This window comes from Dendrobates tinctorius, unplaced genomic scaffold, assembly GCF_039654945.1.
Source record: "Dendrobates tinctorius isolate UK_male_01 unplaced genomic scaffold, ASM3965494v1 ptg000172l, whole genome shotgun sequence".
Classification (NCBI taxonomy): domain Eukaryota; kingdom Metazoa; phylum Chordata; class Amphibia; order Anura; family Dendrobatidae; genus Dendrobates; species Dendrobates tinctorius.
Window position 1 is genome coordinate 4,403,277 of NW_027361839.1, and position 12,942 is coordinate 4,416,218.

At 54.2% G+C, this 12,942-nt stretch overlaps 1 protein-coding gene across 4 annotated transcripts in view; it reads right to left on the bottom strand.

The window, feature by feature from the left end:
• Nucleotides 1–242: 242 nt before the first annotated feature.
• Nucleotides 243–12,942, bottom strand: part of SLC22A15 (solute carrier family 22 member 15) — a 40,589-nt gene continuing 27,889 nt past the window's right edge. For all 4 annotated transcript variants that reach the window (XM_073551052.1, XM_073551055.1, XM_073551054.1 and 1 more), the window contains exons 5-13: nucleotides 12,412–12,576; nucleotides 12,162–12,291; nucleotides 9,716–9,928; nucleotides 7,876–8,016; nucleotides 7,711–7,796; nucleotides 7,238–7,352; nucleotides 6,876–6,948; nucleotides 6,474–6,665; nucleotides 243–6,082 (exon numbers count right to left, since the gene is read on the bottom strand). In XM_073551052.1, coding sequence (XP_073407153.1) covers nucleotides 6,038–6,082; nucleotides 6,474–6,665; nucleotides 6,876–6,948; nucleotides 7,238–7,352; nucleotides 7,711–7,796; nucleotides 7,876–8,016; nucleotides 9,716–9,928; nucleotides 12,162–12,291; nucleotides 12,412–12,576 — 1,160 coding nt within the window. In that variant the 3' untranslated portion in view covers nucleotides 243–6,037. The remainder of the gene's footprint in view (nucleotides 6,083–6,473; nucleotides 6,666–6,875; nucleotides 6,949–7,237; nucleotides 7,353–7,710; nucleotides 7,797–7,875; nucleotides 8,017–9,715; nucleotides 9,929–12,161; nucleotides 12,292–12,411; nucleotides 12,577–12,942) is intronic.

Genomic DNA, 12,942 nt, shown 5'->3' on the forward strand with positions numbered 1-12,942 from the left:
AAGAAGAGACTTCCATCTTGCCACGGTACCCCACAGGCCAGACATATGAAGGACACAGGAGAGTGTGGTCACAGAAATTCCTGCAGCTCCTTTACTGTTGGTCTCTTCTCATTCTCTTGGACCATTTTTCTTAATTTTTTCATCAATTATTGAGGAACATCCAGTTCTAGGTGATGTTACTTTAGGCTGGAGACACACTGGCGATTTTAAAATCTGTCCGATTTTGATGCAGGAGAGTCGGACAAGTGTAATGTAAGTGTTATTCATTTTTTATGTGAGTACAATCCAATTTTTCACACCTAGTATCCGATTTACATCAGAATGCAGGGAGATTTTACCATGCGCTATTACATACAGCAATCCTCTGTCATTTACACATCGTTTTCAAACGAAATATTCAAAACACATATATATAAATATATATAGGATAGATTAAAAGGCAGCAAATGATGTGCCGCGTACAGTATAATCACAGAGAGACAGAGTGGAGTAGAATAGATACACATAGAATAGATTATATATACACACACAGCGCCATCCCCTGAATTATACAGTATATACACTGCTCAAATAACGGGAACACAAGCAACAGAATATAACTCCAAGTAAATCAAACTTCTGTGAAATCAAACTGTCCACTTAGGAAGCAACACTGACTGACAATCAATGTCACATGCTGCTGTGCAAATGGAATAGACAACGGATGGAAATTATTGGCAATTATCAAGACACCCTCAGTAAAGGAGTGTTTCTGAAGGTGGGGACCACAGACCACATCTCAGTACCAATGCTTTCGGGCTGATGTTTTGGTCACTTTTGAATGTTGGTTGGTGCTTTCACACTCGTGGTAGCATGAGACGGACTCTACAACCCACACAAGTGGCTCAGGTAGTGCAGCTCATCCAGGATGGCACATCAATGCGAGCTGTGGCAAGAAGGTTTGCTGTGTCTGTCAGCATAGTGTCCAGAGGCTGGAGGTGCTACCAGGAGACAGGCCAGTACACCAGGCTGACCGATGGGAGGCAAGGTGGTGGTGTGTGACTGGGAGACACTGAATGTACGGCCTGTTAGGTATAACGAGATCCAAGATAGGGCCAAGTCTATGATGCTAAGGCCATGAGCACACATTGCGGATTCTGCTGCGGGTCCGCAGCAGATTTAGCTGCGTTGTACAGTACCATTGTTTTCAATGGTAAACTGAAAAACACTGTGCAAATGCTGTGGATTTTTCCGCGGGTTCAAATCCGCAGCATGTCAATTCTTTGTGCGGATTCCCCAGCAGTTTCACAGCTTCTCCATTGTAGAGGTGTGAAACTGCAGGGCTAAACCGCAGGCTAATCCGCAGGTCTTTTGACCTGCGGATTTTCCCAAATCCGCGCGGACAAATCCGCAGCACCTAAAACTACATGTGCCCATAGCCTAAGAGATGTGATAGTCTGTAGTATTAGGAAATGGTCCACTGTGTCAAAGGCAGAGGACAGGTCCAGGAGGAGGAGGACAGAGTAGTGTCACTTGTCTTTGGCAGTCAGTAGGTCATTGGTGACTTTAGTTAGGGCAGTTTCAGTGGAGTGATGCGGTCGGAAGCCAGATTGTAAGCGGCCGAAGAGGGAGCAGGAAGAGAGGTGGGAGGTCAGTTCGAAATGGACATTTTGTTCCAGTAGTTTTGAGGCAAAGGGGAGAAGTGCTATGGGGTGATAACTAGATACAGAGGACGGGTCATAAGAGGGCTTTTTCAGGATGGGTGTGACTGAGGCATGTTTGAAGCATGACGGGAAACCACCAGTTGTTAGTGATAGGTTGAAGAGATGTGTTAAGCCCCCGTCACACACCACGATCTCGCTAGCGAGACGGCTGCTGAGTCACAAGTTTTGTGACAACAGCGATCTCACCTGCGAGATCGCTGTGTGTGACACTTATCAGCGACCGGCCCCCCTGCTGGGTATCGCTGATTGTCCTGGAATGGCCTGGACATTTTTTTGATCGCTGGTCTCCCGCTGGCCAGCACGCATCGCTGCGTTGTGACAGGCAGGAGAAAAGCGATCAGGAGCTGGTAACTAAGGTAAACAGAGGGTTTTTAAGCGGCACGCAGCGCTTAGAAACCCGATGTGTACCTTGGTTACCAGCTCCCTGCACCAGCGCGCTGGTAACTAAGGTACACAGTGGGTAACTAAGCGACGTGCGTCACTTGTTACCGGCGTGTCGCTGGTGCTGATCGCTGGTGAAGCTGTCTCTTTGGCAGCTCACCAGCAATCATGTTGTGACACACCAGCGATCCTGACACGGCGATATCGTTGTCGGGATCGCTGGTGCGTCGCTATGTGTGACGGGGCCCTTAGGGTTGGGATGAAGACTGGTGAGGTTTGGGATGAAGTGGGATGGGATCGGGTCAAGTGCACAGGTGGTGAGATGTGATCTCGAGAGTAGGGTGGAAAGTTGGTCTGTAATGGTGGAGAAGCTGGTTTTGGAGGAGGAGGGCTGAGTAGTTAGGAAGAGGGGTTGTGGGAGTTGTAGGCCAAAGCTTTCTCTGATGTTATCAATCGTCTGCTTGAAGAATGAGGCAAAGTCTTCAGCTGGAATGAGTGGAGACAGAGGAGGTGCTGGGAGACGGAGGAGAGAATTGAAGGTGTTGAATAGCGGTTTAGGGTTGCGAGACAGGGAGGATATGAGAGTTGAGAAGTAGGTTTGCTTTGCTGTGGCGAGTGCAGCCTTGAAAGTAGTGAGGGACTGTTTGAATGTGATGAAGTGCTCGTTGGAGTGTGATATTTTCCATCTCCGCTCAGCAATCCTGGAAGCTCACCTCAGTTCTTTGGTCAGGCTGGGGTGCCAGGGTTGTCTGTTGATTTTTCCTAAGAGGATGACCTAAAACATAAATGTGGATATAAAGAGGAAATTTCTATCTTTCTGGGGAGAGTGACAAGTAAGATAGATCCTTCATGGGATGGTAAGGCCACGGCAAGCAATACTGCCAGAGGAGCCTATATGGAGAAGCATCTGGAGCCGGACGCAATATTGATCACTAAGTGGAGGATTGTGACTCATCTCCTGGGGCATTTATCTGATTACTGTACTTTATCCGTGTTCCTGGATTATTTTATCCTCTGTGTGGTGGATTGTTTTATGTACCTTTCGGTTTACATGTAATAAAGGTCCTTGGGACTGTTCACTCATGTCACGCTCTGTTGACTGTGTGATACCGGAGTAGGACCCCGTGACAGTCCCTTTCTTAAATGGGTTGACTACTACTGGACATCCCCGTCTTCATCAATTCAGGACCCTGTATAAAATAAAACCAGCCCTTACTCACCTTCTGCAGCACCACTGCTCCTGGCAATGACGTGACTTGTAGTACCTGCTGGGTAGAGCCAATCAGCGGCTGCTTTTTGGCTGCAGCTCTTCAATATCCTGTTAGGTCAGACGTCTGCTCTGACAAAACAGTAAAGGCTGCAGCTGAGGTTACTGGTGGGAACAGTTATGTCACCGACAGTGAACAATGGTGCCGACGCCGGAGGGTAGTATGGGCTGTTATACTATATGGGGTCCTGAAGTGATTAAGCTGGGGGATGTCTAGTAGTGGTCAATCTCTAAGAATTGAATGTTCCTCATTCATATTCCCAAGATCCTATTCTGGGATGTATGTATTCGGCGCTGCTTAAAGGGACTTTATCAGCAAAGAATGACTGTCCAAACCAAGCACTGGCGCTCTGTGCATCATGGTGGCCAAACATTTAAATACACTTTCCCCCCCGCTTGTTTTCCCTCTATTTCTACACAGTCGTCATCTACCCAAAAAGGGAGGCATAAATCGCTTCAGAGATGAACCTCAGCTTCTGACTGGCGTTACAATCCTCAGTGGAGGACGGCTGCTGAAGAAATGCGCCAAATTCTCTGATGCGTCCGTTAATGAACCTGTCACTCCTGCACACTCTTCACTAACACTGGAGAACAAGATGCCGCTCTGGGGGAATTGGGACCAAAACTCAAAAAAAAAAAAAAAAAAAAAAAAAAAACCATTGACAGAATTGCTGTCAAAAGATTCGATGAAGAAAAAATTACTGCCCAAGAGTCAATATAGCTGCTGAAAACAGCTCTACAGGGGTCCTCTGGGGGAGCACCATTATTATACATGTATAGATTTTGCTGCTTTTTGACACTCAAATCCTGGTGTAGAGGGAATGACACATGAGGGGCCGACCGCCATGGACTGGAGGCGACCACAGGCATCCAGTAAACGGTGTGAAGTACACTGACATTTATGGAGGGGCGTTCGCTGCTTTGGACACAGGACGCTCCATAACTCACAGAACTGGACTGCAAACAGCAGCCGTGACCACAGAGAAGAGGAGACATGCTTGTCTGGAAGGTAGCGACCCAAGTGCGGCGTTATCAGCCTCTCCCAGCACATCATGTGAGCCTCCTCTCATCCCGGTCAGTCCCTAGTATGTGGGTCACGCCTGGCCCTGGAGATATGGATTACCAGTACAGCATCCCCCGGGGGATGCTCAACATGTTTCACATCAACACTTTATATGGGAAATATTACAGCGGAATCCACATAAAACAAATAGTAAAAGTCCTTATTCTCCGGCCTCGTGACACCTGCAGGACAGTAACGCCCCGCACAACACACAGGCCACACTGCGGGCAAAGTGCACGCTGACACAGGCAAACCAGCAGCCATGAAGTGCGAGGTCGCAGGCGTCTAGGGGGCCCCACTGTCACCAGAATACCGGACACTTGCCCCATAGCCTTGTTCTGCTGGAATATTATGGGGTCCAGTGGCCTGCAGGCAGAGTTCTTCCTCCCAGGGTCCGGTGGCCTGCAGGCAGAGTTCTTCCTCCCAGGGTCCGGTGGCCTGCAGGCAGAGTTCTTCCTCCCAGGGTCCGGTGGCCTGCAGGCAGAGTTCTTCCTCCCAGGGTCCGGTGGCCTGCAGGCAGAGTTCTTCCTCCCAGGGTCCGGTGGCCTGCAGCCAGAGTTCTTCCTCCCAGGGTCCGGTGGCCTGCAGGCAGAGTTCTTCCTCCCAGGGTCCGGTGGCCTGCAGGCAGAGTTCTTCCTCCCAGGGTCCGGTGGCCTGCAGGCAGAGTTCTTCCTCCCATGGTCCGGTGGCCTGCAGCCAGAGTTCTTCCTCCCAGGGTCCGGTGGCCTGCAGCCAGAGTTCTTCCTCCCAGGGTCCGGTGGCCTGCAGCCAGAGTTCTTCCTCCCAGGGTCCAGTGGCCTGCAGCCAGAGTTCTTCCTCCCTAGGTCTCGTGGCCTGCAGCCAGAGTTCTTCCTCCCCGGGTGCGGTGGCCTGCAGGCAGAGTTCTTCCTCCCCGGGTACGGTGGCCTGCAGGCAGAGTTCTTCCTCCCCGGGTACGGTGGCCTGCAGGCAGAGTTCTTCCTCCCAGGGTACGGTGGCCTGCAGGCAGAGTTCTTCCTCCCAGGGTACGGTGGCCTGCAGGCAGAGTTCTTCCTCCCAGGGTACGGTGGCCTGCAGGCAGAGTTCTTCCTCCCAGGGTACGGTGGCCTGCAGGCAGAGTTCTTCCTCCCAGGGTACGGTGGCCTGCAGGCAGAGTTCTTCCTCCCAGGGTACGGTGGCCTGCAGGCAGAGTTCTTCCTCCCCGGGTACGGTGGCCTGCAGGCAGAGTTCTTCCTCCCCGGGTACGGTGGCCTGCAGCCAGAGTTCTTCCTCCCAGGGTACGGTGGCCTGCAGGCAGAGTTCTTCCTCCCAGGGTACGGTGGCCTGCAGGCAGAGTTCTTCCTCCCAGGGTCTGGTGGCCTGCAGGCAGAGTTCTTCCTCCCAGGGTCTGGTGGCCTGCAGCCAGAGTTCTTCCTCCCCAGGTGCGGTGGCCTGCAGCCAGAGTTCTTCCTCCCAGGGTCTGGTGGCCTGCAGCCAGAGTTCTTCCTCCCAGGGTCTGGTGGCCTGCAGCCAGAGTTCTTCCTCCCAGGGTCTGGTGGCCTGCAGCCAGAGTTCTTCCTCCCAGGGTCTGGTGGCCTGCAGCCAGAGTTCTTCCTCCCCGGGTACATGCTGTCAGAGTTCTTAATTTCGTCCGGACCCTTGTGGTCAGAGTTCTTCTTCACTGGAGATGGCCGCGGCCCCTGCCTCACCCTGGAGAGACAATGAAGAAATCAGAGCAGGGTAAGGAGACGCCACAAGCCCCCCGCCCAAGGAGCCATGCCCCTTAAACCCAGAAATACCCCCCTCACACCCGGAATCAGGGCTGAATCCCATCTCTGCAGGGATCCTGCCCGCTTTTCCACATGTAGCTCCTTATGTTAAGGCCAAACTGAACCAATGATCCCTCTAAAATATGCAAATGTGAAAACCTGCCCCGCCCCATGCAGGCCCCATCCACATAATAGGTGACCTCCGAACATAATGGGATGTGACGTCTGCACCCTGTCATGGCCGCCTCCACATGCTACACTGGGGGAAGGATTATCACTGAGCTCCTCCCTGGGGCGGGGCCTGTGGTGACTGTTACCCATGATCCTCTGACCTGTGCCATGTCCTCGCTCAGCAGACATGACTCCTCCTCTGCGGCCAGGCGGCGGTACGCGGACACCTGCAGGTCACACAGCGTCTCCGGCAGCGGACAGTTCAACGTCTCCGGTAATAGGAGGCTGAGGAGGCCGGCGCTGATCCCCGAAAGACCAAACACCACGTATGGGAGAGACCACTGGATCGAGCGCTGTGGAGACAGATCTAAACATTCAGCGGCTGACAGAGGAGGGCAGCAGCGACCTGAATAAAACGAGGACTCTGGTATAAGGACCCAATCACATAGGGGAGGGATCAGAGGGCCGTCATAATTCAGAGTCTGGAGTCGGCGGGTTCAGTGTCCAGCGTAGCCCCTCTGTACTGGGGTCAGGACAGAATACATAAGAAGCGACACACGTACCAGGCCTGGAACGAAAGGAGCGATGATTCCACCGACTCGAGAGAACATGGAGCAGACGCCCATCCCCCGACTCCTGCAAACAAGAAGATGTCACACATCCAGCACGAACATCCCATAATCCCCAGGGAGACGGGCAGTATCTGACCTGACTGCAGCAGTGGAGTGGGGGGGAGCCCTTACCTGACCTGACTGTGGCGGGGGTGGCCCTACCTGACCTGACTGTGTGTGTGGGGAGCAGAACCATACCTAACCAGACTGTGGCGGGGGTGGAGGGAGGCCCTAACTATCTTGACCTGACTGTGGCATGGGGCCTACCTGACCTGACCGTGGAGGGGATGTGCCAAAGCATGGCGGAGCCATACCTGACCGTGGTGGGATAAAGCTCTGAAGTGTAGATATACACGATGTTGAAGGCGGCACTGATACAAAGCTTCCCCAGCAGAGACAACGTCCGGCTGTTCACCCAACGCAGGGGGTCTGCAGACAGAAAACAGGACAGAGTGTGCAGCGACCGATCCCTGGCGATCAGGCAGATATCCAGCGACCGATCCCTGGCGATCAGGGAGATATCCAGCGACCGATCCCTGGCGATCAGGGAGATATCCAGCGACCGATCCCTGGCGATCAGGGAGATATCCAGCGACCGATCCCTGGCGATCAGGGAGATATCTAGCGACCGATCCCTGGCGATCAGGGAGATATCTAGCGACCGATCCCTGGCGATCAGGGAGATATCCAGCGACCGATCCCTGGCGATCACTGGGTACACACAGCCATAAATATCTCTGTGCAGTGGGATGCAGGTGGCACTATTACGCGGTGCAGGGCACTGTACCTTTTAGCTTGGGTACAGCCATAATGATTAGACAGGCGGCTCCAGCAAGACTCAAAAATCCACAGAGAGATCTTCTCCGACCAAAACTGCAAGACACAAAGTGATGCGATAGTGGCCTCACCCCCGCCATGTACCCTCCACTCGTTCCCAGTGCTTAGCACCCACCTCCTGTGATTGATGAGATACATGCACAGTGGATACGCCGGCACCTCGGCCAGTCCAGAAAGCGCAAGATTAAAGTAAACGTTTCCTCCCAGGTCACCGGTGCTGAGCGTCAGTCCGTAATACACGAGGCTGCAGACAAACCTGACACACAGCAGTTATGGGAAGGGGGCCGCCAACAGCGCCCCCACTACAGAGCCCTCGCTACAGACCTCCCCCCACAGAGCCCCCTGCTACAGACCTCCCCCCAAAACAGCCCCCACTGCAGAGCTTCCCCCACACAGCCCCCACTACAGAACCATCGCTACAGACCTCCCCCCCCACAGCTCCCTGCTACAGAGATCCCCCCACACAGAGCCCCAGCTACAGAGCTTCCCCCACACAGCCCCCACTACAGAGCTTCCCCCACACAGCCCCCACTATAGAACCATCGCTACAGACCTCCCCCCCCACAGCTCCCTGCTACAGAGATCCCCCCCACACAGAGCCCCAGCTACAGAGCTTCCCCCACACAGCCCCCACTACAGAGCTTCCCCCACACAGCCCCCACTACAGAGCTTCCCCCACACAGCCCCCACTACAGAGCTTCCCCCACACAGCCCCCACTGTAGAACCATCGCTACAGACCTCCCCCCCCACAGCTCCCTGCTACAGAGATCCCCCCAAACAGAGCCCCAGCTACAGAGCTTCCCCCACACAGCCCCCACACTACAGAGCTTCCCCCACACAGCCCCCATTACAGAGCTTCCCCCACACAGCCCCCACTATAGAACCATCGCTACAGACCTCCCCCCACAGCTCCCTGCTACAGAGATCCCTCCAGAGCCCCAGCTACAGAGCTTCCCCCACACAGCCCCCACTACAGAGCTTCCCCCACACAGCCCCCACTATAGAACCATCGCTACAGACCTCCCCCCCACAGCTCTCTACTACAGAGATCCCCCCACAGAGCCCCAGCTACAGAGCTTCCCCCTCACAGCCCCCACTACAGAACCCTTGCTACAGACCTCCCCCGCACAGAGCCCCAGCTACAGACCTCCCCCCAGACAGCCCCCACTACAGAGCTTCCCCCACACAGCCCCCACTACAGACCTCCCCCCACACAGCCCCCACTACAGACCTCCCCCGCACAGAGCCCCAGCTACAGACCTCCCCCCACACAGCCCCCACTACAGACCTCCCCCGCACAGAGCCCCAGCTACAGACCTCCCCCCAGACAGCCCCCACTACAGAGCTTCCCCCACACAGCCCCCACTACAGAACCCTGGCTACAGACCTCCCCCGCACAGAGCCCCAGCTACAGACCTCCCCCCAGACAGTCCCCACACAGCCCCCACTACAGAGCTTCCCCCACTACAGAACACTCGCTACAGACCTCCCCCCGCAGAGCCCTCGCTACAGACCTCCCCTCCACAGAGTTCCCTGCTAGAGATCTCCCCACTACAGAGCCCTCGCTACAGACCTCCCCACGCAGAGTCCCCATTACAGACCTTGCACCTGCTATAGACCATTTTCTCACTGCTCCCACTACAGAGCTCCCCACGCAGAGCCCCCGCTACAGAAAATATCCCCACTGCTCACGCTACAGAGCTACCCCCAAGAGCCCCCGCTACAGACCTCCCCCACGTAAAGCCCCCGCTACAGACCTCCCCCCAGCAGAGCTCCTGCTATAGCACCACGGTCCACTCTTTCCCCCACTCACACAGAGCCCCCGATACAGACCTTCCCCTCCAGCAGAGCACCCGCTACAGATCTCCTGCTACAGCACCACGGTCCCCTCTCTCCTCCACCCACACAGAGCTCCCGCAATGGACATCCCCCCCTCATACACCACAGGACTTACCACGCCCACATCATGAGCAGCGTACGGCGGCGCAGCACCGCATGACGACAGATGCTGAGAATGTTACCCTGTGGGGCAAACTCCTTCTGTCGGGGGGTCAGTGAAAACGGCTTGGGCTTGGAGCAATTCCAGCGTCCCAGGTAGAGCAGTACATCCTGAGCTTTATGGAGGTGGCCTTTAGCGTACAGCCAGCGTGGAGACTCCGGGATCCACCTACTCACAGCAACAACATGAACAAGGCAACCCCTCACCGAGCGATTGGCGCACACAGCGACATCATGGACAAACCAATCACACACCGAGCGAGCGGCGCACACAGCAACACCATGAACAAACCAACCGCCCACCAAGCGAGCGGCGCACGCAGCGACACCATGAACAAACCAATCACACACCGAGCGATTGGCGCACACAGCGACATCATGAACAAACCAGTCACACAACGAGCGATTGGCGCACACAGCAACATCATGAACAAACCAACCCCACACCAAGCGATTGGCGCACACAGCAACATCATGAACAAACCAACCCCACACCGAGCGATTGGCGCACACAGCAACATCATGAACAAACCCCACAACGAGCGATTGGCGCACACAGCAACATCATGAACAAACCAACCCCACAACGAGCGATTGGCGCACACAGCAACATCATGAACAAACCAACCCCCCACTGAGCGAGCGGCGCACGCAGCAACACCATGAACAAACCAACCCCCCACTGAGCGAGCGGCGCACACAGTGACACCATGAACAAACCAACCCCCCACCAAGCGATTGGTGCACACAGCAACAGCATGAACAAACCAATTACACACCGAGCGATTGGCGCACACAGCGACAGCATGAACAAACCAATCACACACCAACAGCATGAACAAACCAATCCCAAACAGAGCGAGCGGCGCACACAGTGACATCATGAACAAACCAACCCCCCACTGAGCGAGCGGCGCACACAGCGACACCATGAACAAACCAATCCCACACCGAGCGAGTGGCGCACGCAGCGATATCATGAACAAACCAATCCCAAACAGAGTGAGCGGCGCACACAGCGACATCATGAACAAACCAACCCCCACTGAGCGAGCGGGCGCACTCAGTGACACCATGAACAAACCAGGAAAAAATGAGGGCTGAACAGCATCCAATCCGGGTGAAGAAATAGTTTCTTTAAATCAGTCATTGTTACTAGTAACAATGGCTGATTAAAGAAACTATTTCTTCACCCGGATTGGATGCTGTTCCGCCCTCATTTTTTCCTGCAAGCTATGGTCCCCATTGGGTCCTGGGACTCTTGGAACGTGCATCCCAGTGAACAATCTGTGTACCGTTAGCTGCAATTGCTGTCTCTACCATGAACAAACCAATCACTCACTGAGTGTGTGGTGCACACAGTGACACCATGAACAAGCTAACCCCCACTGCGAGCAAGCGGAACACACAGCGACAGCATGAACGGACAAAACAAGATCTGTGCACACAGGGACACCATGAACAAACCAACCCCACACCGAGCGAGCAGCGCACACAGCGATACCATGAACAAACCAACCCCACACAGAGCAAGAGGCACACAGGGACACCATGAACAAACCAATCCTACACCGAGCGAGCGGCGCACACAGCGACAGCATGAACGGACAAAACAAGATCTGTGCACACAGGGACACCACGAACAAACCAACCCCACACAGAGCAAGAGGCACACAGCGATACCATGAACAAACCAACCCCACACAGAGCAAGAGGCACACAGCAACACCATGAACAAACCAATCCTACACCGAGAGAGCGGCGCACACAGCGACAGCATGAACGGACAAAACAAGATCTGTGCACACAGGGACACCATGAACAAACCAACCCCACACCGAGCGAGCAGCGCACACAGCGATACCATGAACAAACCAACCCCACACAGAGCAAGAGGCACACAGGGACACCATGAACAAACCAATCCTACACCGAGCGAGCGGCGCACACAGCGACAGCATGAACGGACAAAACAAGATCTGTGCACACAGGGACACCACGAACAAACCAACCCCACACAGAGCAAGAGGCACACAGCGATACCATGAACAAACCAACCCCACACAGAGCAAGAGGCACACAGCAACACCATGAACAAACCAATCCTACACCGAGCGAGCAGCGCACACAGCGACAGCATGAACGGACAAAACAAGATCTGTGCATACAGCGATACCATGAACAAACCAACCCCACACAAAGCAAGAGGCACACAGCGACACCATTAACAAACCAACCCCACACACAGCAAGAGGCACACAGCGACATCATGAACAAACCAATCCTACACCGAGCGAGCGGCGCACACAGCGACAGCATGAACGGACAAAACAAGAGCTAAACAGAGTAAACAAGAGTGTAGTGTGCACAGACTGACGCCACACCAAGCAGCTACTACTCACAGGGACAGCAGGAAGATGGCAGCGCCTTGTACATTCACCACCAGTGCCAGACTCCGCCACCAGTGCACAAAGGCTCCGATCAGCGCGAACTGCGCGATGCCCAGCGCAAAAAACAGACTGGACAAAGAGCCTGGAAGAAGTGGGATCAGGACGAGAGGTCAGGACATGGCAGGTACTGCTATCAGACTCCTGGGGATCCAGTCTACAAGGGGGGCTCAGACACAGGATACATAAGGTCATGTGACATTACCTGCTAAGGCCCAGTAGGTGGCGCCGATACATTCATTGAGCAGCACGAAGGCAACCAGTGACATCCCGCCGTTCATTATGCCCACGATGAAGCGAGTTGAGAGGAAAATGACGAAGGAGGGCGACAAAGCGTTCAGCAGAGAGAAGACAATGTCCAGTGCCAGACCTGCAAGCGAAGTCACATGAATCCACTACAAAGACCGGTACTCCACATGTCCTCCTGTTGTACTAGTACCAGGCGGACAGAGAACAGCAGAATAGTGAGTGCAGCTCTGAAGGATAAGACATGATGTAACAGCAGAATAGTGAGCACAGCTCTGGAGGATAAGACATTGTGACAGCAGAATAGTGAGCACAGCTCTGAAGGAAAATACACAATGTGACAGCAGAATAGTGACTGCAGCTCTGGAGGAAAATACACAATGTGACAGCAGAATAGTGACTGCAGCTCTGGAGGTGACTGGAGAGAACCCCCTCCAAGCATGAGAAGCCCCCGAACATTCTAAGTGCCCCCCTCCATGGATGAGAGGCC